At 48.0% G+C, this 25,143-nt stretch overlaps 1 protein-coding gene across 4 annotated transcripts in view; it reads right to left on the minus strand.

The window, feature by feature from the left end:
* Positions 1 to 25,143, minus strand: part of FRMD5 (FERM domain containing 5) — a 312,608-nt gene that overhangs the window by 24,502 nt on the left and 262,963 nt on the right. For all 4 annotated transcript variants that reach the window (XM_013055502.2, XM_045067947.1, XM_045067946.1 and 1 more), the window contains exons 2-7: positions 20,475 to 20,579; positions 16,790 to 16,832; positions 16,468 to 16,546; positions 8,222 to 8,319; positions 5,937 to 6,060; positions 2,643 to 2,730 (exon numbers count right to left, since the gene is read on the minus strand). In XM_013055502.2, the coding sequence (XP_012910956.1) occupies positions 2,643 to 2,730; positions 5,937 to 6,060; positions 8,222 to 8,319; positions 16,468 to 16,546; positions 16,790 to 16,832; positions 20,475 to 20,579 (537 nt within the window). The remainder of the gene's footprint in view (positions 1 to 2,642; positions 2,731 to 5,936; positions 6,061 to 8,221; positions 8,320 to 16,467; positions 16,547 to 16,789; positions 16,833 to 20,474; positions 20,580 to 25,143) is intronic.

The following is a 25,143-nucleotide window of genomic DNA, read 5'->3' on the forward strand; positions in this document are numbered from 1 at the left end:
AGCTCCACTGAAGTGTTGTTCTACTCTCATTTAATTATCAAAACGATTTCTCTTCTTCTGTCCTCCCTAGGGCTGCATGCCCCAGATTCCCCGGGCCCAGTAATTGCCTCTCTGTTAATAGAAATCATCGGTATTTATTACACCGAGTGCTCCAGCTTATTTCAGCTCTCCTTGTAGCACCATTAAGGCGAGTGCTTGGGAGCATATCACCAAAGTAACCCTACTTAATGACAAGAGTAAATGCTCCTGAACTGTCCTTGCTCAGGAGGGCTGAGGAAACCACGATCTGGAGCCCAATGAGATGAGCTGAGGATCCATATGTGGAGTCTGCAGCAGAGCCCTGACTCTGGGGGAGCAAGAAGTACAGGGCTTGGGAACAAGGGACTGGAAGAACAGTAAGATGACCGCTCCCACCTTCTCCCTAGAGGGAGTCTCCTGAGGGATTCTGTTCCCTACAGATACATAGCAGTGGGAAGTGGCTTGAGTTCAAATTCTTGGTCTACTACTCAGGGCGTTGTAAACTGTGGCCTCCCAGAGCTTTAATCTTCTACCTATAAAACTGGAAGAGTAAAATCCACCTCTCAGGGCTGGCATGAGGATTAAATGAGAAGGATTCCAGTGGGCTTGCTGCCATAGAATGCATGCCACAAATTTGTCTTCTCTCCTTCCTTCTAGGAGTTGATGAAATGAGGTACTGGGCCTCATACAGTGCCTGGTATGAATAGGGGGTTCCTTTCTGCAGCTCTTCAGCCTGTGTCCAATAATGGACAAACTCATCAAGGATGGGTCTGGGCCAAGAGCCTTACAGCCTCAGGTTCATGTGGATCTGGGCTAGACACCAGGCTGACTGCCCCTGTAGCTTCCAGACCCACACAGGCAACAGCGGAGAATCCTTACCCACCTCCACTCAGTTGTGCTCAGGTTCACTGTCCACCATCTGGCTTGAAGGTGACCCGGCACCTTAGGATGAAGATCGCTATCTCTAGACAGCTGTGTCTTTTAAGGTCCTGAAGTGACTCAGCAGTTCGTGGAGCACAGTCACTGAATACCTTCTGTGTACTTTCACACAGATGAGGAAAGCAAGACTCAGGCCTACAAAGGCCTCAGAAAGCCGGAGATCAGAGCTGAAGATAGGCCAGCTGACTCTGAAGCTCTCTTCAGTCCTACGCAGTCTCCCTGTAGATAGTATCTGAGCAATTCATGGTTGGATCTGTCTGTCATGCAAGGGCATTTGCTAGTTCATTTGTAAATAACCATACATCAGTTTTTTGTTTTTGGTTTTGTTTTATTTTATTTTACTTTTTATTTTTATTTTTTGGTACTAACAGGAATGAATATATTTTCTGACAGCACTGGCCCCCAAGAACGCAAGGGTTATCTGACAGTGGGTTGTGCTGGTGGATAGGGGAACTGTGTGGGATGGCAAAGGTGACCAGGGTTGCTAAGTGCCAGAATGTTCTCAAAGTTCATATTTGAAGTTTCAGCATCAAATCCTATGCAAGAACAAATAACTATCACCTCACCAAGAAGCCAAGGGAAATGCAACTCTACCCCTACATTACCATGTTCCTTGTTTTCTACTGTTCTTTTCTTTTCTTTCTTTCTTTCTTTTTTTTTTTTTTTTTAAGATTTACTTATTTATTTGAGGAGGGGGCAGAGAGAGAGGGAGAGAACCTCAACAGACTCCTTGCTGAGCATGGAGCCTGAGATGGGGCTCAATCCCATGACTCTGAGATCACAACCTGAGCCGAAATCAAGAGTTGATCACTTAACTGTGCCACCGAGGTGCCCCGCTATTATGTTCTTTTAATTTTTGTTGGAAACTTATGGTGTCCCCTCATTAGGGAGAAAAAAGATCAGTGTCCTCTCGTTCCCATATGATACTGGCTCCCTCAGTTCAGATTGAGAATCTGCTTTACTGAAGGTACTGGTTTCCAGTAGTAGAGATAGGCAAAAGTTGGAGAAACTGAGGCAGAGACCAGGAGTGTGAAAGCAACTGAGATGTGGAGGTGAAGTGGAGGGATACAGCCGCAGAGAGAGGGGAAGAAGCCATGTCTCTCCACTGCTGTCCACAGTGACTGTGGCTGCTTGAGCTCTTCTCCAAAATGCCAGACACACGCTAGCAATTACAGAGGTTTCCACTGGGCAGAGCCTCCCGGGCTGGTTCCCCATCTCACCCTTCCCAGTGCATAATGGAATTAAATGCGACTCAGGGCAGTTCCAGTTCCTCGAAGTGGCTTAACGCTGTGGCAGTCAATAAAACCCGCTTTTGGAAAGAAACGAGATTACAGATTACAGGTCAGGAAAGGGTGGGCAGTCCCCGGGCGGTGTCTGATCATTCCCTGTGGGGGGCCTTCCCCATTCCTCGCTTAGTTTCCAGGAAATTACCTACTGCTGCCAAAGTGGGTCCCCGGCTTTGGGTTTGTTATTTAGATTGACTTGGCCTCGGACCCTCTGAGGTTGATGAGCCACCACAAAATTATGCAGTGTGGAAGCCAGAAGGTTTTTCTCTGGCCTCTGTCACTGAAAGAGCCGGCTAACCACATCCTGAAGGTGGAAGGTGTAGGCACATGCTCCTTCCCTGCCTGTCACCCTTTGGAGATGGCAAGGTCAGTGCAGTCTCCCGACAATGGGGGTCTTACCTTACACGGGTGAGGGTCCACTCCATAGGTCTCCAACGTCTGTGCTTTTCTTAAAAAGTTCAGCTCTGATGTTGCTGGTGTTTGACCACTGGAATAAAGAAAATGAGATGATTTCAGGGTTTCTTGTTCTCATAGACTCCCCTGAGGTAAACTCCCCATGAAGAAGCTTTCAGGGACTGGCTCAGTCAGTTAAGTGTCTGACTCTTGATTTCAGCTCAGGTCATGAACTTGTGAGATCAAGCCCTGTGTTGGGCTCTGTGCTCAGCGAGGAGTCTGCCTGAAAGAATCCTGGCCTCTGTGCCTGCCTACTGAGCTCACTCAGGCTTTTTTTCTTTAAAAAGTAAATAAATATTTATTTATTTATTTCAAGGTAAGTCTTACACTCCAGTTTTTCCATAGAGGGTGCTCCCTGCCCTGTTCAGGACCAACTTCCAAGACTCCTGTCTAGCGTAAAAAAACTCAGATGTCTTCAGATGGAGGCTGACTACATAATGAATGCCGTGGGCCGAGTGCAGACAGGAGGGAGTGGTGGGGACTATGGCAGACTGGAGAGGGCTACATCATTGAATGAGGGCATTTGCTCCTGAGCTCCAAGACTAGTCCTGTGGGAATGCAAAGCCCAGCACTACTAGAGGTTAAAAGCACTGCTTTTAGAAGGGAAGTCAGAGATACTGGTTTTTTATGTGCTATTTCACAATTTCAAGTACTACGGGAACAAACAAAACACACTTGTAGGCTGGCTGCAGGCCATGGGTTTCTTGTCTATGATCTGATCTTGACTGGAATACATAGGAAGGGCCTCTATATCTTGCTGTGGCTGCCACCCCTTTTCCTTTACCAAAAGGGAACATGGGAATGGAGGGTGAAGAGACAGGAGACAATGCTGAGCTCCCCAGACGCCACAGTAGCTCTGTTTGTCTACAGGGTGATGACTATGAAAAGGAAACAATCAGGAAAAGGAAGAAAGCAGCCCTAGTGCCAAGCCATCTGAGGAGAGGGCCTTTGGCATCATTCCCTTCAGAGCTGCCTGGAATCTGGTGCTTTCCTGAGCCCGACATAGAACCAGTGGCAGGGTCCCCTTGGTGCCATCAAGGTCCAGAGCCCTTGTGAAGCAGACATACTCCTATGGACGTTGGGTCAGTTTCACTGCAAGGAAGGGCAGGTTTGTCAAGTCAACCACTCTGATGGCTGGTGGGCAGGACTGAAAGTTGCTGATTTCTAAGGTCATTTTTTGTCCCAAGTCATACGATAGTGTAGGAAGACAAGGCAGAGCAGGCAGAAGCAGGTCAGATTCCCGCTAGTGTCCCTTTGGAGAGACATCAATCAGCACATTTATGCTTGCTGTAAAATCTACCAAGAAATAAAGTGCACAGTCTGGGCCCTCCAGAAACTCAGGTTAGAGCTGGAGGAAGGAAATAGAGACCTTTTTACATAAGGAAGATGAGGCCAACCTGCACTAGCAGGCATTATGTTGACTGCAGATTTCCACACCAGCAGACCTGTGGCATGAAGAAGGTGTTTGGGAAATATCTGTGTGGCAGGGGCTCTGGACCCCAGAGGCAGCTGAGCACCACTGCCCCTTCCAGGGAGCTTCCTCATCCCCATTCTGGAAGCTGGGGAGGGGGGGTCTTGTGGGCTTCATTCATTCCAGGAGTTGGCCCAAGCCTCCAGGGCCCTCAAAGTGGCCAAAATTTCCTGGGTGGTCCCCTGTCACCTACTATGTTTCTGGATGACTGTACCCATTGCTCTGACATCAAAAACCCTCCTGTCAGTGCTTCTGGCTGTCCTAGCACACCCCTCATCTCTGCTTTGAATGAATCATGAAAGGTCCATGTGTATTCCAACCTTTACCACAAGGGGCCGCTATTTCCCTAACAATGATGGGAGGAGCCAGCCTGCTCAAGAAAGGCCACACCAGCCCTGGGACAGGTATGAGGAGTCGCTAGGATTCCACCTCTGAAAGGTGTCTCCATTCTCCTGGGAGAGTAGGAGCCAATGCAATATTAAGTGGAAGCTTAATATTAACATTAAAAATATCTCCCCCCGCCCTTCGGAATTAACCTGCCCCAGGAAGGTGGTTAAGCAAACATTCAATAAAATTTTTAAAAATTGTAACATACTAATATGATGGCATGTTTTATTTTACAGCAGTGCATTGTATATAGCCTTTTTCTCCATAGTTTATCAGTTTGGAGTATATGTGCTCCAGCATACCACACAAAGTGCTTACACAATATTGGTTTAAAAAAAAAAAAAAATGAGGGCACCTTGGGTGGCTCAGTTGGTTGGGTAACTGCTTTTGGCTCAGGTTATGATCCTGGGGTCCTGGGATCAAATCCCACATCGGGCTCCTTGCTCAGTGGGGAGCCTGTTTCTCCCTCTCCCACTGCCTATCATTCCCCCTGTTGTGCACACTCTCTCTCTCTCTGTCAAATAAATAAAATGTTTAAAAAAATTTTTAATAGTTTTTATTTTTTTAAAGATTTATTTATTTTAGAGAGAGTGCACGTGTGAGGGGGAGGGGTAGAAGGGGAGAGGGAGAGAAGCAGACTCCCTGCTGCAGGCGGAGCCCAACATGGGGCTTGATCTCATGATCCTGAGGTCATGACCTGAGCTCAAATCAAGAGTGGAACACTTTACCTACTGAGCCACCCAGGCTTTATTGTGGTGGTGGTGGTGGTGGTGTTTTAAATCAATCTTTGTAGAAAATCCTATATATATGGATGAAATACATTAATACTATTTAATGGAATTTGGCATATTCTGGGCAAACTAAGAATCTTCTGTGTAGGGCTGTGGGTTGAGTGAGGCAGTACTGAAGACATAGCCCCTGAACCGCATGCTCTCACGGTACCCCCAGCATACAACAACCAGGCCAGCCCTGTACAGTATCCACTGACCCAGAAGCCACCTGTCACGCTGCCACAGAATGAAGGTAGAGGCTTGCCCATTTTCACATGCCTCCTCTCATCTGTTTTCTGTGTTTTTCTTTTCCTTTTCCCTAGCCCATGCTTCTTCCCTCTCTCTCTCCTTTTATCTTAGTGAAGCAGATCCCTTTCAGAGGCCAATCCTGCTCTGCTTTCCTTGTACTGTAATGACAGTGTTGCCCTCAAGCCTCAGCCTGCACTACAGGGCGTGGGCTCGTGCTGTCAGTGGAATACTGAAAACGACACATCCCAGAGTCAGGAGGACCGGGTATGTGGGAGTGGAGGTTGCAACACAGGATTTGTGTGTCCAGGCTTTGTGTCTTTGTGTCAGGACACTGTGTCCTGAGCCTGAATAAGAATCACGTACCTGAGTTCTGTCTTGTGAATCTCGGCAATCTTCCTTTCCAGCTTCTCTGAATGTTTTGGGAAAAACTGGAACTTGGAGCTGTAGCCTTCAGGGTGTTTCCCTGGGTCATAATCCCCAATCTCCGCTAGCAAAAGTAAAGCAGAGTAAAAACAGTTGTGGAGATAGGTAAAAAATCATCACTGGTAAACAACGAGAAATTAACACACAGAGCAAAAGGCAAAGCACACACCAAATTTCTAAGGAACAATGGGTCTTGAGCAAAGAAGTGGGGCAGACAGAGGAGAGGGCAGGCCCCTCAGAGGCAGGCCTGCCTTTGTTTGCCCAGGTGTGGACTGGGGGTTGCTGTCAAGCCTAAGCTAGAGACACTAGAGCCAAGCCTGTGTTCTGTGGTCACCACAAGTAAATACCCCAATAAAAGAACAGAAGGCTGGATCATGGTCCGTATCCATTCAGCCTGGAGAAAAGGGCCTGGGATCATTGCTCTTTGCAGCAGCACGGGAAACAGCTTGATTAGGAAGATAGCCAGGGGCCTGAGCCGGATTTGAAGTCTAAGCATCAGTTTTGAGGATTTTAGCAGGGACAGACTGCTCAACGAGACATGACCCAAACTCAGAACTCAACTCTCAGTTGAAATCGAATCTAATCAAGTGAATACATTTGAGTAAATATTCTTTCAGAGCTGACCAGTGTCAGGCCCCTTGGAGAGAACCTCAGAGTGGAAAGACTGGTTCAAACTGGCCATTGAGTTCTGGAGCACCAGGTTTCCTAGTTTTCTGCAAGGGGCAGGGCTTTCTCCACCCATTTAGAAAGATAGAGTTCATCCCTAAAGCTGCTGGGATCTCAGATCCATGAGCTCTGCGGAGGGGAGGGTGCTAGGCCCCTGGTGCTGCTCCCTACAAAGCCAGTCAGAACCCACCCCTTGCACAGGACGTGCTCCACAGGGAACATCATGCCTATGTTAGGAGAAAGTATGGTAAAAAGTGCCAGCTGCTTTGTGGTTATTTTTGCTCTTAGTGAGAACCACAACCAGGGCCCATGAGATACGTCAAGTGAGGAGTAAATATTAAGAGGAAAATGTGCCCTCCTCTCACAGCTGAATATTGTACTTGTGCACAAATCTACTCATTGTGCCTTCCAAATCACTGGGGAATTTCTATCATTCAGCAAGAGACTAAAAGCTTGCCTGGGCCTATAGTTCAGAGTGACCTTGGACCACGGAGTCATTTATGATTTTATTTAGAAAGCTCCAAGTGGAAAACATCAATATTACACATCAACTGTTTTTTCAAAGGGAAAAAAAAAAAAGGAAAAATTCAATGTGGTCGTTAGGGTAAATCCGGTGGAAAGACTGGAGTTTAAAATCTCACTTAGGACCAACTTCTTTAAAAATGAAGGAGGCCTCTTTGGATAGCTTAGAGTTGGCAGGGACCTTCTAGACTTGCTGTTTAGGTGCTTTTTAAAAACAGGAGTCTCAGAAGTCAAAGTTACAATAATGTGTGGACCTTTACATTCTTAATGCAGCTATGATAGTTCTCTTAACAGAAGAGCTGTAGTTTCTTATTGGCAAGCATTTTTCAGGTTCTCTTCGCAAAGCAGCTTCCTGGCATTCACAGATTGCCAATTAAAGGTTCAGATTCATTGACAGAAACTGTTTTTAGTGCTGTGGTCCCGAACAATCTAGTGACCGTTTCAGGCCTAAAGACTAAGAGGAGTCTTGGAAGTGGCACTTAGGAGAGCCTGCACTTCTCAGAAGAAGAAGGCATCACATACATGAAGTGTGCACACATTTCCAGCTGTTTTGCAGAACAAAACAAAACAAAACACCAGTTGGCATCAGCTGATACAGATTCAACTCTGCCTTACTAGGAAGCTAGGAAATGTGTCTGTTATTTGTAAACATTCCAACTTGACCACTCTGAATGGAAAGATCTCCGAAAGGGACACCAGTATTCCAAGACAGTTCATACCTTCGAGATATGCATGAAAGGCTATGAAAAAATGTATCCAGATGACTCTCCAGAGTCTCAGTAACTGTACCAACCAAGGGTGGAGGAAACCCCAGACAGAGTCCCAGTGGTCCAAAGGTGCTGGCAGAAAGACCCGAGGCACAAGTATAGGGTTGAGTGGTTGGAGCTTTCTGGACCTAGGGAGTCCAGGCAAAACCCTCCCACTCACACTCTGCTTCAGGTTAGATACTGTTTATATCCAAGAAGTAGTCATCTGTGGAAACTCAAATAATCAGTACTTAGCATGAAAAGCAAATTCATCTTGTCAAAAGTCATTACCTTGAAGGATGTAAGCTGCTAACAAGGCAGCGTCTGATGTTTTACAGAGGAGGCGGCCATGGTAGAGATCCCTTTTGATCTGTAGGAAGACTAAGTACCTAGAGAGAAAAGAGAGGCTGAACTAGAAAGGATTTCTCTGATGGCTTTAAAGACATAAGGATGGAATATGAGCCTATCAAAATTCTCATCAGGGCGCTTTTTTACTACATTAAAATAAACTTAAAATGTACCACAGAACAAATGTATTTTCCATTTTCCTGAAGACTTTTAAGTACTTTGCCCCAAACTGATTTGGGGTTCAATTCAAAACAACCTGTTGGTTTCCTTCACTAGCTCAAGACAGAATTGGTGCTTTCTGGCAAAAGCACTGTGCCCCACCCCAGTGCTGGGTTTTGGAAGGAGCCAGCTCTGGCCCCTTCAGTGCTAAAAAAGAAACCTGTGTCAGCAGAGAGGGGCCAACTGGTCCTCTCTCTTTCGTGGATTCCGGCTGATGTTTCTTCCTAAGAAGCAGAACTGCGGGTGAAGGAACCAGTCCAAGGAGGAGTTCCGCCTCAGCCTGCCAAGACACCCTGCCCAAGTGTGTGCCCTTCAGTTATTGGCAGAGCTCAACCGGACCTCTCAGAATCTAAATAAGGTGTAGAAAGGGGCACCCGTGAAGGAAGCAAAGAAACTTGCGGCTAGGGTTTCTTCCAACAGAGAAAGCTCTCACCTGAGATGGAAACAGAACAACAAGAGTAACAGCTAATAGTAGCCAATACGTATCGAGCACTTCTGATCTGCCAGTTCAGGGGTTATGCACTTTACGTGCACTATCTCATCTCATTCTCACCTAAGACTTTGAAAAAGGTACTGTCATCCCCCCATTCTTAAAATATTTAATTCCAGTATAGCATACAGTGTTTGTTGTATTATTCCCCCCCTTTTAAGATAAGGGCGCTGAGGGTTAAGTGATTTTTCTCACTGCACACAACTGGGAAGTGGCAGAGCCAGGGTTTGAGTTCGGGACTCTAAGACTCCCTTTTGTTGGCTCTTAGTCACTATGCTATATGGCCCTCCTTGCATTGTAACTTCTTCCAAGTTCCACAAGGAATTGGGTGGACCCTGTCACAGTGGAATGGAATTGTTGCCTCTATTTTAAAATGTCTTTACAAGGAGTAGGTCTCTGATGTCAAAACATTACAGGTGTCCTGAGAAGAGCAACCACCAAGGGTATTAAACCCTTAAGTGTGTCACCTACTACAGTGATGCCTTGTCCTGGGGCATCTGTGGTGATTTAGAAATGTGCCCACAGATTCTCTGATACTCCTCATTTCTGGAAGTAGAACTTAATTCTCTCCCTTTGTACGTGGGTTGGACTTAGTGACTTGCTTCTAACAAACAGAATGAAACAGAAGCAATAGTGTCTAACATCTGAGACTAGGTCATAAAGAAGTGAATCCTCCAGTTAGACCTTCAGATGACTGCAAGCCCATGGAAGACCCTGAGCCAGAGCCACCCAGCTACGCCTCTCCTGAATTCCTTACCTACAGAAATGGAGCGATAATAAATGCTTATCATTTTAAACCAAGTTTTGTGGCATTCTGTTAGCCATAGATAACCACAGAATCCCTCTGAGAGTAATGGAAATATAAAATTCCCCTAAACTCAAACAGTCTAAACCAAAAAGAAGTTGGGCCCCCCCTGGACAACTAGAGGTTTCCACTGCTTCTGTTTTCAGGCTAAACAATAATACAGAGGATTCTGTGCCCATTTTTTTTTTTAATTTTTTATCTTTTATAAACATATATTTTTATCCCCTAGGGGTACAGGTCTGTGAATCACCAGGTTTACACACTTCACAGCACTCACCAAATCACATACCCTCCCCAATGTCCATAATCCCACCCCCTTCTCCCAAACCCCCTCCCTGTGCCCATTTGATCCCGTGAAAATGCTCAAAAGAAAGAGGACCACTGATCATCTAACTTCTGGGGTGGGGAGAGGTACCAACAGGTGACTACTGATTCAAGTAATTAACAAATGCAGGAGCAATTAAACCTTCTCTCCTAAGGCTCTGATACTCAAATTGTGGCCCACAAATCAGGGGGGGTCAGCATCATCTGGGAGCTTGTTGGAAATGGAGAATATTAGGCCCATCCTGGACTTACTGAATCATTTTAACAATATCCCCAGGTGACTTTAATATCTAAAGTTTGAGAAGCACTGTCCTAAGAATATTCGAAAGCATCCATCTAACCACATCAGGAGGAACTGCTCTCCCCAAACCAATGGGAAGGTGAGTAATCTCATCTGAAAGTTGTTAAGAACTCCACTCCTCACTACCAACCACCACCACCACCAGCAGCAACCCTGCTCTGCCCCAGTGTTTGCTATGAAAAACTGAAAGAAAAAGACATCATGTAGAGTGAATAATTAAGATGGGGGGTCTACCAGATCTCCGGGTCTTCACTCTGCTTCCCACGGTAAGAATGCCACACCTCCCTGTGGGAGAGAGGGAAGCAGGGGGAGGGAGGGAGGAGGGAGTGCTTCTTTGCTCCTACCTTCCACAGGCTTTGGCAGGATGTGGAAGCCAACTTTTATCCCTTACTCACTGATCATTCCCTGGGCCTGAGTTCATATATCACTCCTGTACCTCTCTGTCTGTGTCCGCAATTCAGGGACAGCACATATTGGACTAAAGGAGATATTGAAAAGGGACAACGAGGCTCTGGGCTGTGACTCTCAATGTGGCAGTGAGGAGAATGCCCCCTGGGGGGAGCATGTCAGAATCTCTGTGTGTCTCCTGGGTTTGAAAAAGCCCTGCTGGACCTTCTGGTCTGCTCCCTTCCCACCCGGAAGGGACAAACTCCTCCTGACACCGAGAACCATTGTCTTTATGAGGCATCTTTATTTTTTTTAAGATTTTCTTTATTTGACAGAAAGAGAGCACAAGTAGGTGGAGCAAGCAGGTAGAGGAAGAGGAAGCAGGCTCTCTGCTGAGGAGCCCGACTCAACTTGGGGCTCGATCCCAGGACCCCGGGATCATGACCTGAGCTAAAGGCAAATGCAAACGCTAGACAGACTGCACCATGGCTCCCCATGAGGCATCTTTATTGATGGGTGCGTGGTCAGTGCCTCAGTGAGCTGGGAAGTATACAGGTTTCCACTACTGAGTGGGGATTCTTCAGACTAACCGAGGTAGGACAGCTACCGGGGGTGGGCTGGGGGGTCAAGGTAAGACCACGGGAAGACTGCCGGGCAATGGTACAGCAACTGCTGGGAAAGAGGGGACAAGTCAATGTCCTAAAAAACAAAGCACAGCTTTTGAAGTCAAGAAGAAGGGAGCTCATGAAAGAATCGGCCGTCAGCTTCAGGGGACAGAGCTGTACTAGGTCCCCCTCCCTTTTCTGCCACAGTGACGTTCATCAAGCTTCATGTTTTGTTCACTGAAAGAGGTAACCAATGTGTCGCTGTTGTTGGACATGAGAATGTATTCCACATGACTCGTAGCATCCCTAGACCTATTCTCAAGAGAACATGACATAGTCTCCCCTGCCACACATGGGTCTAAGGAAGACTATCCCGTTGCCTAGACACTGCCACTGGGGCCACTTTGTTATCGGGGAAGAGATCTGCCTGCCAGGCCTACCCAGCCCAGCCAGCTCTAGGTGAGCAAGTTAGATGGGCTACCCCACCTCAGAACCTGCGAATAGGAGTGAAAGAGCCTAATTCTCTCCTATGTCAGGCAACAAAAAGACCGGACACATAGAGTAACTTGTCTGAGGTGATAAACAGTGACCAGAATCAAGGAAGGCCTCCCGACTCAGGGCCTAATGCTTTTTCTACCTCCATGATAATTCGGCTAGTTATTAGAGAGAGAGAGGGGTCCTAAATCAAGTGAAGAGAACTCTGTCACTGGAGAGAAATTCTCATTGGAACCAAAGAAGTAATTAGCCTTAGACCAGATTTGAGATAACAGCTTATTCCTTAGGACACTTCTTTGGGTAAATTTTGCCAATCTCTTCCTGGCCTCATCTCCATTTTTGTTTTAAGGCCAATGTTGTCCTAAATTAATGGAAGTATGAAATGGGACTATCCGAAGGCAGAGTAAGTGAAAATCTAAAAAGACAGCCAAGGAAAACCTGTCTTTCTGTGACATGGACGTCTCTCCAAGGTGTTGGCTGTGTACTGTGCTTTCTGATATCAGAGGGTGGAGATGAATCCACAGATGGTTCCAGAATTAAAGGTTCTGACCTCTGCAAAGAACTGGTATCTCTTGAAGAGTTTCTCCAAAGAGTTCTTACTTCGGTCCTGGACTTTCCTTCATCAGATTCTTTGTCCCTGGCTTCCTCTATAATCTTATAGTCATCTCCTTGCAGTCAGAGATGTTTTTCAAATTTACTTTTAATATTCTAGAGACCCTGTACATCTTACGCCTAGCTCCCCTACTCACCCTCCCTCCCACGCATCATCCATCCATCCACTTCTGAGCACTTACACAAGCCAGGCACTGCCACAGGTGCTGGGAATACAGAAGGGAACAAAACAGAACCCCCACTCTTACGGAGCTTACATTCCAGCAGAGAGAGACAGACAATAGCAAAACAAAGTAATAATGATTTACTGACTGCCTGTTGTCAGCCACACACTGTACTGTAGTTGGTTTGTTGTAACTAGGCTCCACGCCCAATGTGAGCTCAAACTCAAGACTCTGAGATCAAGAGTCACACACCCTACTGAGTGAGCCAGCCAGGGTCCCCCACACCATGCTGTTTAACATGCACCCTCTCCCGAAGTCCTCACCATGACTCTGGAGGTGACACTGGTTTTTTCCCCCTGCTTCATAGATGAGGACACTGACTCATTGGAGAGACTGTCCCTTGCCTTGTCTCACCAGTTAGTTAAAGAACCCGGAATCTGAACCCAGCTCTTTTCAACAGGTTAGTCTGGGGCCGGCACGCTACGGCTTGCCACCAGAGTTTCCAGGGAAATAAAACAAATATTATTGGAATGCAGCCATACGCACCCATTTAGGAGTCTCCGGCTACGTTCGCACTGCAAAGGCAGAACTGAGGAGTTGGGCCAGAGACCATATGGTGCACAAAGTCTAAAATACTGACTCTCTGGCCTTTTATAGAAAATGCTGACCAGGCCATCTTAGCCTAGGGTAGGCTCAACTGATGTTCATCGAAGGAACTTATGACCCATAAACTCCATTCGTTCTTGCATTTTACCCGGTCATTCTATTCATATTTTTTGTGAGCAGCCCCACTCAAACATGTGTCGGGCAGTTTGTTTCCTTATAAGGTGGGGGCCCATTTGCACTCAGTTTCCTTCTACTATTTGATCTTTCCAAGAGTTCACACACCTGCGGTCCCTGTTAACCGCCAAATCTGGAGCCTAATCCCCGTTTTCTCTGCCTTGTCTCTAGTTCAGACAAGGAAATCTATTTATTACTTTAAAAAATGACAAAAGAGATTAATCAGGATTTGGCAACTAAATTTATCATCTGGAGAGAGTCCAAGAGATAAATGGAAGCACAGTGCTTTATGCCTTATTTCATCCCCTCCTCTCAGTCTGGCTTTATGGAAATAGCCGAGACGGCATGGAAATTTAGGACCGATATTGCTAGGAAAAAACACACTGACAGCTAAATTAGTTTGGCAGGAAGGTGGCATGAAGGGTTCCAAGCCAGGAATGAATTATGGGTGTTGAGTGAGGCTGGGGCAGGTACCCGCTCTCTCAAGATCAGCAGAGAAATGAACGAGCAGAAAGACTCAGCTAATTCCAAGGCCTCCACAGGACGGCCAGATCAGGCCAAGGCACCCTGCACTTCACAGCCCCAGCAATGCTTGGAAAATGCATCTGGGGAAGGAGGGCCGATGAGGTGGACAGCGAGGGGAGAATTGTCGAGGACGAGGATGCTCAGCACAGATGTATGCAGAAGGGGGAGGCGCTCATACCCTTGCTGGTGCCTTTGAAGCTTGCTGACCTGGAGAGAGGCCTGGCCGTGGTCCTGGTGCTGCGCCACCAGGACTTGGATGACTGATTGCCTGGGATAGCTTTTTCTCTGAGCCCTCAAAAGTTAGCTGCTTAAGTGGTAGGACTCTAGCTGGTGGGGGAAAAGGACAGAGAAGGAGCGGGAAGTCTCAGAAGAGGAGCGCCTTCCCACCTCAACAAAGGAGAGAGGCCAGAGCTAACTGTACCCGTGCCCTGTGCAGAGCCCTTGGGGGTCCAAGGACCATGGACTCCATCTGGCAGCCTCTGCTGGGCACAAGGCTTGCCCAGGGCCATGGGGGTGTGTATCACAAAGTCCAAGACCCTTGGGTAATGATCAGTTCTCCCGACAATTGTGTGCAGGAGCTGTTACTCTCCTCATTTTATCAATAAGGGATCTGAAGGTCAGACAAGTTACATATCTTAGGTCCAAGGCCACAGAGATGAGAGATGACAGAAATAGGATCCGAGCTTCCGGGTCTCTGCTGCCTCTGGATAGGAGAGTCTGTCTATTAGTGTCATGGAGGAACACCTGATTTAGAAAATTCTATTGTTAAGAGCTCCCCCTAAGGGCCAAGATAACCACATATTTTTGCCCTTTAATCGAATCAGAAAGCCGAGTGCCTGCAGTGCTCTCACCCGCCGCTCACTGAGCTGTTAGAATCATCCCTGTTACCCTCGCTGCTGGTTGAGTGAGGTGGAGACCGGGCGATCCCGAGGTGTGGGATTGGGAGGCAAGGTGCTAGGTTCGTCCAAACATGTGGACAGCAGTGTGGCCTTCTGGGTCTGCCTTGGCATCATCTTCTCTCGGGGTACAGGGAAGCAGGTAGGAGGGAGAGGGACAGGCTCAGAGTGAGGCTCGGACTCTGAAGGTCCCGAGCAGGGTGGGCTCGTGCTCCTAAAACCGCACAGTTGCTCCTGTAATTGGATGAGCAAAGTGGGAGCCCCATCCACTTCCGTGCAGGTGAGCAGAACCTGCCATTTCCATGCCCAGTAAGGAGCATGAACACACCTCGCTGACCTCAGAGCTTCAGAGGTGTTGCCAGTGCGCTGTCCCTAGCATCCCGTCATCCTTCTGATGGTACCACCAATTCTCCCCAGACTCCCACTGGGGCTCATGCGAAGAAGCCTCCTTTCCTCCCTGTCCCACTTCTTCGCTTTCTTTGCACTACTTAGCCCTGTTCCTTGCCCTCTTCTCTCCCCATTTCCTCGTTTTCCTTCTCTGAGAAACTGTACATAAAGCTAGTGGCACACTCTTCGGAAGAGGAAGCGAATGTAAATCTGTATTCCTTCTTCCCTCCTCTTTCCTCTTTTTGGAATTCTCCCAAGCAGCTAAGGATCTGGAAGGAAACAGCAAAGACTTAGAGGACAGAGTCTCTAACTGGCCATGGCCTCAGTCTCCCAGGTTTTAGGGGGAGCAGGGAGCCGGCAGAGCTCTCTCTTCCTCGGCTCTAGGCTTCCCTGGCCTCGCTCTTGCTCTGGGGCCCTGCCCTCTCCAAGGTAACACCGCCATTTTGCAGATATCAAAATTAGGTATTTCTAATATAAAAATTAGGAGTCCCTGGTACAGAGCAAGATGTCTGAGGCAAGACTTTGAGAGTGAATTTGTCTCAGATATACAAAACCCTGGGGAAGCTTTGAAGCGCCTACTCTTTGACCCTCTTGTAGGATGACATGGCCCGGAAGCTCTTTCTCATCCTCAGGTGGTGCTGGATGAAACAGGATTCATTCCACGCAGCTGTCTGCCCGCCACAGAACACGGCTCCCACAAGGAAGAGTCCATCACGGACCGGATCCCTCAGCACACTGGAGTTTATCCACGTGGATTTACAATCTTCAGTATTTGCCGGCTTCTTCTGTAGTGTCCTGCTTTAGCATTTCCCAAGTACATGAGGCCACTGGAGTCTATTTCAAGCACCTGCCGCCCCCCCAAAAAAGCAACCCACCCTCTCCAAAAACATCCACGGGGGCCACATCCTTGGTAAGAGAAAAAGATACTTTTGATTAATTAATGACTCCAGGTCCCTTTTGTAGGTGACCAGTTTAAATGAAGTATTCACACTCGAAGGAAAGCTCACTCTGTTCCAGTTCTATTGAGTGGGTGAGCAAAGAAGGCATGTGGAAACAAAACGCAGAAGTAAGGTTCTATTTAGGAAGATTCCTTCCTTCTAAGAGTGAGAAGTTTCCAAAATAGAGGCTCTGAGAGGCTCCAGTCCCTCTTTCCCATCCTCTCCAACAGATCTCTGTGGCTGCGGGAAGTTCAGCCTTACCTGGTTATCTCCTCCTTCAGAGCAGCAGGATCCGCGGGGTAAAACTTCACGCGGAAACACATGGTGAACGGAGGCTGGGCTGCGGAGACAGAGGCATGCCCGTCTCAGGAAAGACCCTTCCCAGAGTATCACTGGGCTTCCCTCCCCACTGGGATGCACGGGCTCCTGAACCATCATGAGAAAATCCTCATAGGTTTAGGGCCAGCTTACATGGGAAATGGTGAACAATTACCAAGACTTACTGAACTCGGGAGGTTTCATCCCCCAACCCCCTGCCCCCACCCAGGGGTAGGCTTCCCACCTTTTCAGGAGGAAGACTTACATCTCAATTGCTTCACCACAGACTTTGTAAACTCCAACCAATGCTGCAACAGAGAACACAGGATGAGAAAACCCGAATGAGAAGCAGCGTCCAATATACCTTGTTGTACCCACTTGAGAGAACTGGACAGATCGTAGCCCAGGGTGAAAGCCTCCCCAAAGCTTGTGATACGTAGGCTTGGAGAATAGAGAGTGATAGGGTTTTTGGAAGTAAGCCCCCTATGGAACCAGCTGTGAAGGGGGAAGAGTTTCAGCTTTACATGTCATTTCTGGGCTTGCCTGGCAATGCTGCCTTCCAAAGCAGGGTGCCAGAGTTCCGAGCCACATTCCCGGCACACCAGCAGGCACAAGCAAATGCACGTATGTGTGATGGGGACAAAGCCCCGCCTGTCTTGAGCAGGGAGATGCCAACGTTAGTGGGTTGTGTGTATTCATGTTATATGCCAGCTTTTTGAGTGGGGCAGGGCTTTTGGGGGGCAGGGGTGGGCAGGGGGGATAGAGGCTATTGGTCGGGGCTCTAGAAAGTGTCAACAGGTGGAAGTTCATCAGTGGTGAGAAGGCAGGAATGCCTGGTGCACACTCTTGTCTTTGTTTGAACAGCATATTGCCAACCCCTGTGTTAGGGCATACATACTCAGATTCCTTGGCATCGGGGATGTTTAAAGTCTCAGTCTCATAAGATAACTAACCACAACTAATGTGTAGGAAAGTATCGTTTTCCCCCCTGGATTTTTGTAGGGGCAGGGCATAGTAGCAATACCTTTTTTCCCATGGTACTTCACGTTTGCAGGAAGGAAGCAACGAGATCATTCTGTAACTGTTTCCCAGTTCTACATGAATGCTTTATAAAATCCATTATTGATGTTTGTTGCTTTTATGCTAATCAGGAAATGTGAGAGTTTGCAGAGAGCTACAACTGCTGTTACTTGGGATTGGATTATGTGGAAGTAGACTGAAACCATTAGCCATAAGCTCTGGGAAGGCAGAAAACTGACAGCCACTGGCACCTTGAACAGTGTTTGAGACACGGCTGCCAAACGGACAAAGGAAGCCGGTCCGTGCTGGGTCCACATCTCCCTCTTTTCTGGCTACTTCCATTTAGTGTAACATCTTGGCTGAATCCTCCCTCTGGCAGGAAAGCAGCCAGGGTGGTGCAGACAGCATCCTGGCCTCCTGCGATTCCCAGCTCTCACCTTCTGGGCTGGGCTGCGGGTCACACAGCTAATGGACCCACTAAGAGCCAGTTCTTCCGTCATCTGCACATGGATAATCTGGGCTGACATTCTGCTCTCTTGCTTCCTCTGATCTGAGTTCCCACGAGGCTGGCAACTCATTATAGCCACTCAATGTGGTTAAGAGGTTCTTCTCACATTACATGGCCCACTGTGGCTTGGCTTCACAGGGAAGCAAAGGCAAGAGATGAAATTGCACGGAAACAAGTGGGGTTCGAGGCTGAGCCTGTGAAGGCGGAGGAGGTCTGTCTGATCGGAGCACATTGGAATTGCGTGCGGCGAGGAGAATGCAGCGAGTGTCTGGGTCTCAGTAAACAGAACGCCCCCAGGCACATGACTGATAGGTTAAAATCAATAAACCGTGGAAGACCGAAACTACAAGGAAAGACAGTGAGAAGTGCTCTTAGCAGAAGGCAGGTGGAGCTGAACAACAAAACGTCTAGTCCCCTTGGCCAGGGCAGAGGAAGACTTAAGTCTGCCCCGCAGTGAGAGCTCAAGAAGGGAGAGGCTGGAGGAGATACGAGAGGGGTGTGAGGGGAGGGGACAGCTGTCACAGCTTGTCCAGGAGATTTTAAGGATCTGACAGAGAAATCGAGAGAAATCAGGATCCCAAAAGGAAAGTGATGGCCACAGTTACCTTTTACGGTGGTCTGGCTGAATCTGGGTCTCACAATCACTAGCAGACTGATAACACGAGACTGGGGATGAAGGGTCAGGAGAAAAGGAAAGAAAGAGGGGAGTTTCCATCTGTATTTGGGCCACTGGGCCAATGGGGCACGATCTGGAGGCTCTGGAGGCTGGAAAGGGTGCCTCCAGTTTGAAAGGAGAGGCTGAGAGCAGGGTGGGGCCTTGGGCCTGAGCCAGCAACAGGGGAGAGGGGAGAGAGGGCCACTCCTCCAGGAAGGACTGGGCGAGTTCCCAGACCCCATGGGGCAGGCAGTAAGGGGGCGGATGTGAGCTTGGGTTCTGGTGCCTCAGGGGAACCTAAGGGAGCGGGGAGCTCATCCACTCCATCTCTACCACGAGTAGATAGATCTAGGGTGACAATTTCCCCACAATTCTGAAGCACCTTTCCAAGTCCCTCCACTTTCCTTAAACCCTCAGTACAGTGACACAGCTTCAGAAACTATGAGGTATGAATTCAGCTGGAACCTTAGGACCCACACAGAGTCTGGCATGAGATAGCTCCGAGTTGGAGACTGGCAGGCCATATGCCTTGGGCAAGTGACTACTTAACCTGAGATTTTATTTCCTCATCCAGAGAATGGCTATTTGACTTGCTATTTGACTCATCTCATTTGTGTAAGGATTAAGGAACAGATGTGAAACTTTTAGCTTCGTGCCTGATACAACTCAGGGCTCAACATACATGGGCTAAAAGACGTCACAAACCTGAAAAACTAGGTTTGTGCTCAGTGCACCGTTCGGCACATGGTAGCCACTCTGTACATGTTTCTTTCTCCTTTTCCCCATTTCCTTCTAGTTTTCTATCTCCTCCTGCTTTTGATCTTGATCCCCTCCATGTACTCTCTTACTCTTCTCAAGCACATTTTGACCTAACTAGAAAATAATGATATGTTTTGTCCCTTGTTCTTCATAAGCCACTCTCTTTAGGAGATGGAGAGAACTTGGGGTAACCAGCCTGCCTTCTTAAGAAACAGCTCAGACCAAAAAAATAAACAATAAGAAACTCTCTTGTAAAAAGCGTAAATGGACACCTATACCATGTGAGGACATGTGGCTTCTTGGTGTCATGGCTCTTTTGGGGTCTTATACTCTGTTCCAGAGCTGAGGAAAGTGCATATGTCAAGACCATGGAGACTTCATCGGGCAAAGGGCAGTTCAGGCTCTGGAAAGAGAGATGGACGACATCTGGAGAGCCACAGCAGGGAGGAAACAGGTCAGGGGAGAGGAAGCTGAGGGGGAGGCTGGGGCCTGGGGGTGATGGACCTGTTCTCATCTCTGTCTGGAAGGAGCCCTGTGCCTGTAGAGCAGAACAAGAACCACAGCATTGGCAGGGTGCTCAGAGGCCTATGTCAGTTGGGCTCTATCTCTGTGCTGCCCAAACTGGGGAAAGGTGAGGCCCTTCGTAACCAGAACTGTGTGCTTCAGCTCATTTATTAGAAAGCAGATGCGAGAAGCTCAGCCTGTGACCTGTGCTCAAAGACAAGAATGCCAGCCCCGCCACTCAGCCGCCAGCTGGCCAGCTTTGGGCAGATCACATCAACCCTCCAGGCTGCCATCTCAGCATCTGTGAAACGACAGGCCACACTAGCTGAGCTCTGCCAAGGTGGCTTCCTGATCTCATTACGTGATATGAAGAGGTGACACCCAACTGCAGGACCCCGGTGGCCCCGGATACCTGAGGCTAAACTCAAGAGTGTGCATGGCAGTTCAAGGCCTCAGGCTACTGACCAACCGTCTTCTCCATGTGTGCTTTGAATATTGACTTACCCGCTGCTTATCTGGGTCCACAAAGCGGATCCCAAAGTAGTCTTTCTCGAGAAGGTTCAGGTGGTGGCAAAGAAGGTCAAACAGGTACTGGCCTTTGGCATCTCTCTGCAAAGCAAGCAAGCTTCATTGAGAAAACGATAGGGCTTCTTCAGTGTAACTCTGTTTTGGTTGCCATTAAAAATCATTCAGGGGCGCCTGGCTGGCTCAGTCGGTAGAACATGAGTCTCTTGATCTCAGGGTCGTGAGTTCAAGCCCCACACTGGGACTAGAGATTACTTAAAAAAATCTTAAGTTGGATGAGGGTATGAAGAGGGCACATGTCTATAACCGCATCCTCCATACTGTAATGCATTAGACAGTCTCGAGTTCCGAGGCTTTTTGCACCTAGAAGGAGCCCAAGAATGCTTCATTCCACAAAGATGTCACAGAAGTCAGAGGAGAGTCAGGTAGCCCAGTTCCAATCTCAAATGCATGAAGCTTTCCAGAACTCACAGGAGCGGGGCAAGTCAGTGTGGGACACACCGAGGCCAGCAGGCCCTGCCTCTAACGTAGATCCTGAATCCACCCACTTGTCTCCGTCCCCATTACCAACCCCAAGGTCAAGACACCACCATCTCTCAACACCCTCTGTCCCCACAGCAAACAACGTGACCACAATTTAGACATGGGGCATTTTATTGCTGAATATATAACACAGGCATACGGATGTATTCGAACGTACGAAAGGATACACTACAAAGAGTAGTCTCCCTTCCACCCTGGTCACCCTGTGCCTCAGTTCCCCTTCCCAGAAGCAACCCATGACCAGCTCCTTGTGGATCCCTAATGTGGGACTGTATACACGAGCAAGCCTATTTACAGATAAATCACTTTTTAAAATACAGTGGCAACATAGTTATGCTGTATTCTATTTCTTGTTTTTTTTTCCTCCTTAGCATCCCTTGCAAATCCTTCCCTGGCAGTACATACAGACAGGCCGCATGGTTTTTAAAAGCTGCAGACAATAGGATGAACCCACACTACTTACCCAGCTCCGTATTCAGGGAACGCCTTTCTAATCTGCTATTACAAACAATGTGCCCATGAGCACACAGTGATCTTTAATTAGGTTACCGCTCTTGCGTAAGACTGTCAATGGCTTCCTTCCCATGGCTTTCAGAATAAAACCTAAATTCCAACCATGGCCTCCAAGGCTCTACACACCCTAGCTCATGCCTCCCACGAACTCCTCCCAAATCGTTATCCTCACGACTCCCTCGCCATGGCATCTCTCCCTCATGCCTCAAAGCTTTTGGCTCCTGGGGTCTGTGTAGGCCTTCTGCCTGAACCACCCCTCCTCCAGCTCTTCGGGGGGCGGGGCACGCCTTCTCTAGAGGTCTCAGCTCAAATGTCCTCTCTGCAGAGGTCTTTCCCCTACAGAAGGGCCCCTCCCAATTATGATCCGTTTATCCTGTTTATTCCCTTCCTGAGACTTACAACGGTCTGTAGTTATCTTGTTGATTTGTTTACTTGGGTTTTTTTCCTGCCGGCTCCCTTTCTAGACTGTAATTTTCATGAAGGCAGGAGCCCTTCCACAGCACTTAGCACGGGTCCTGGCCTACCGCAGCTGGGTCCTCAACAATTAGTCACTGAATAAGCAAACGACTGAAGGGATAGAAGGTGGAGGGTTGGCTAAAAGTTTTCATAAATTAGGAAATTAGGCCATTTCTAAACCTTTATCGTCTCCTTCAGAGACCAGCATCGGTATTTGGGATGAGCTGGGAGGAGGGTGGCTTGTGGAAAGCCGTCCGAGTTATCTGGAGCTCTGTAAGACGGCAGTCTCTGGGCCTGTCCCCTGTGGTCTCTGCAGCTCAGTGGAGATGATCACCTTTGGGGGGGACTGTGTCTCATTTGCATCCAAAAGCAAGGCTGACTTCTAAAATCCAACGTATCTCACCCTCATGAAGCCCTAGGGGCCTGGTGCTGCTCCAAGAATGGGCAGACCTTTCTGACCTCCACAAAAGGCTTTACACCTCACCACTTCCCTGTCGGCTGGCTCACCCTATACTTTCCAAGGAGAACTAGGGCAGGACAGCTGATCTCTCAGCAAATATCTTAAGAAGCTTATCCTTGCAGGATTGGAAGGATGAGTGAGTAGGCAGCTCAAGTAAGGGAAGCAATGCCATGAGGGCACCTGCCTTCCTCTCTTGCTGGCCCCACGCTCCCTCTCAGCACGACCCCAAGGCAGCTGCCCCATCCTTACACCCTTTGATCTCCCACCAGAAAGAGCTACTCTCGGGGGCAGACTTGTTACAAACCACGCAGGGACTTCTGGGCAGGTTTTACAAAAGATTCCATCAACAACTGTCTCTTTGGTCAGGGACTGCCAACTATTTCCTCACTGATACCCCAGAGTGTGGGAAGAGCTTAAACTCTTCTATAAGGTTCTTGCGGGAGCAGAGGAAATATGTTTAACTCTATCCCATGCAGCATGTCCTATATTATTATCTCCCCCCCAGCTACTGGACTGGAATATTAAGAACTAGTTGCGTATTGTGAATATTTTTCTCTAAAAATGTTGCCTTGTATCGAGGGGGCTACTTCATGGTGATCAGTAGGGTGAGTTTTCATGGCTGACGTAGTTCACTTCCATCCCTACAACAACTGTATTAGCAGGAGCCTGGGGTAGCCATGGGGAATATGTGCTCGTGGGAGAGAAATCACAAGAACTTTTAATGAGAATCATGTCTTCCATAAAAATATTTTTTATGAATAAAAATATGAATATATTCCATAAAAATACTTCTCATTTCCAGGAGCTAGCAGCTCGGATACACTCATAGGGACCTGAGCTGGCGAGAACTTTATATTCGATAGATCCAAACTCAGAGTTCTCCCACTTCACAGGAAGAAAAAGCAAACATGGCTTTTCTCATCAGATTGTTATGAGAAAAAAAAAAATCCATTATACTCCCCTTATATCAATAGAAAAGGATCTTTTTCTTGCTACTTTTCAGCATCTGGTGGAACTGATGCTCCCCACCATGAAGTCATAGTTCCCTCAGGTCCATCTACTGGTGGTAGAGGCATGGTTTTGAGCTCCAAGGCTCTTAAGAGACTAATGAAGAGAAGCATCTTTATTTGCTGTTTCTCTGGCTGGGTGGGAGGTGAGGGGAATGAGGAGAGAGGCAGAAAGAGAGTCCCTCCTTATGGCATAAGTCCATCAAGTGCATAAGTCCATCAAGTTTAAATTCCAAGCAGAAACACAAAGGCAGAATCAACTCAGGGCACTGCCGCGGCACCCTTCACAGACGGTTGCAACCCACTCTTGCCAGGGGCTGGTGGAGAGGCCTGAGGCAGCCTTAGGGCCCGGGTGGGGTGGGGAGGGGGTGTATCAGTCAGCTGAACCATCACAGCAGCCTCCCTACAAGAAGCCATTGGCAGGGACAAGTTCAGGAATTTTAAACTTCCTGTCCTCGTACTTTCAGAAGCCAGCCGGCAGTGTCCAAGGATTCTCTATCCATGGTCTCCCTGCACTACGTCTAGGGCTTTCTGGAATATTCTGTGGCAGCCGAATCTTGTCTTTCAGTGGGATGCAAAGTCCAGGGAGTACTGTCTTCTTTTCCCATTGTCTACAGTTGCTCTGACGCCACACGTTAAACCCTGTGTTGTGTGCTAAGTGTTGTGCCACTGATTCCTCTGGAGAGACGGGCACTTGGGTTGACAGGTGACTACTGTTTCGTCACCAGGTCAGGGTTCCAAGCCTGAGGATGCTTATCTTCAGGACGAGTGAGCTGTGGCAGAGCACCCGAATCCAGTGAACCCTCTGAGGTTATTTTCTTGCCAAAGATATCCCTGGGTCGAAATAACTTACTAAGCATCCACTTAAAAAATAAACTTATATTTTGTGAACCACAATAGGACCTATTGGAAAATATTTCCTAGTAGTATTTGAAAATAATAGTGCATCTACATGCAACGCATTTACTCTCTCTGTATGGTGTGTAGGGCGATGGACGGACTCCTTAGACTCACTCTGCAACTCTGAGGTTGGGAGAATTCATATTCTCACTCCTCCCTGGAGCTCCAGGCTCTGGTTCTCTATTGTTTAGGGAAGAGACTGAGGCAGTAAGCAGTAAGCAGGCATAAACAATAAACAATAGTTTAGTGACCTAAGCTATTCAAGGTTAATTGCATTTTCTGCCTCATAATCAGTAACACTGGCCAGGAGAGCAGCTTTATTTTAGCCCATCCTGGGGTCAGTCCCAGGGACTCTGGCACCGCCCATCCTGATCAGAGCAGCTAATGTGTAGAAAGGTCCCCACTCATTAGGTCTCGCCTCATTTAATTAGCTTGCCCGTGAGGTAGGCAGATTTTAAGTGAAAACTACGTGAGTCTTGAAGAGGCCAAGAGCGATCACAACTTTCCTGGTCCTTGGGCTACGTGCTGTTAAAGAGGAAACGGCCACAGTTTCATGGGCCCTTAGAGAAGGCGGACGTGAGAGGGAGGGTAGTAGGCAGTGGGCACCTGCAGTCCAAGAGCACAAGAGCCCGGGGGGTGTCAGGATGCCGCGGCAAGGAGGGGGTGCCTAGAGGAGAGGGCAAGGGCTAGACCAATCTCCTCAGGGACCTGGCAGGGAAGGATGTGGCCGCAGGGGTGGGATGTCATCCCAGCCTCTGTTCTGGCTCAG

This window comes from Mustela putorius, unplaced genomic scaffold (genome assembly GCF_011764305.1).
Source record: "Mustela putorius furo isolate JIRA1106 unplaced genomic scaffold, ASM1176430v1.1 tig00003898_pilon_pilon_pilon, whole genome shotgun sequence".
NCBI lineage: Eukaryota > Metazoa > Chordata > Mammalia > Carnivora > Mustelidae > Mustela > Mustela putorius.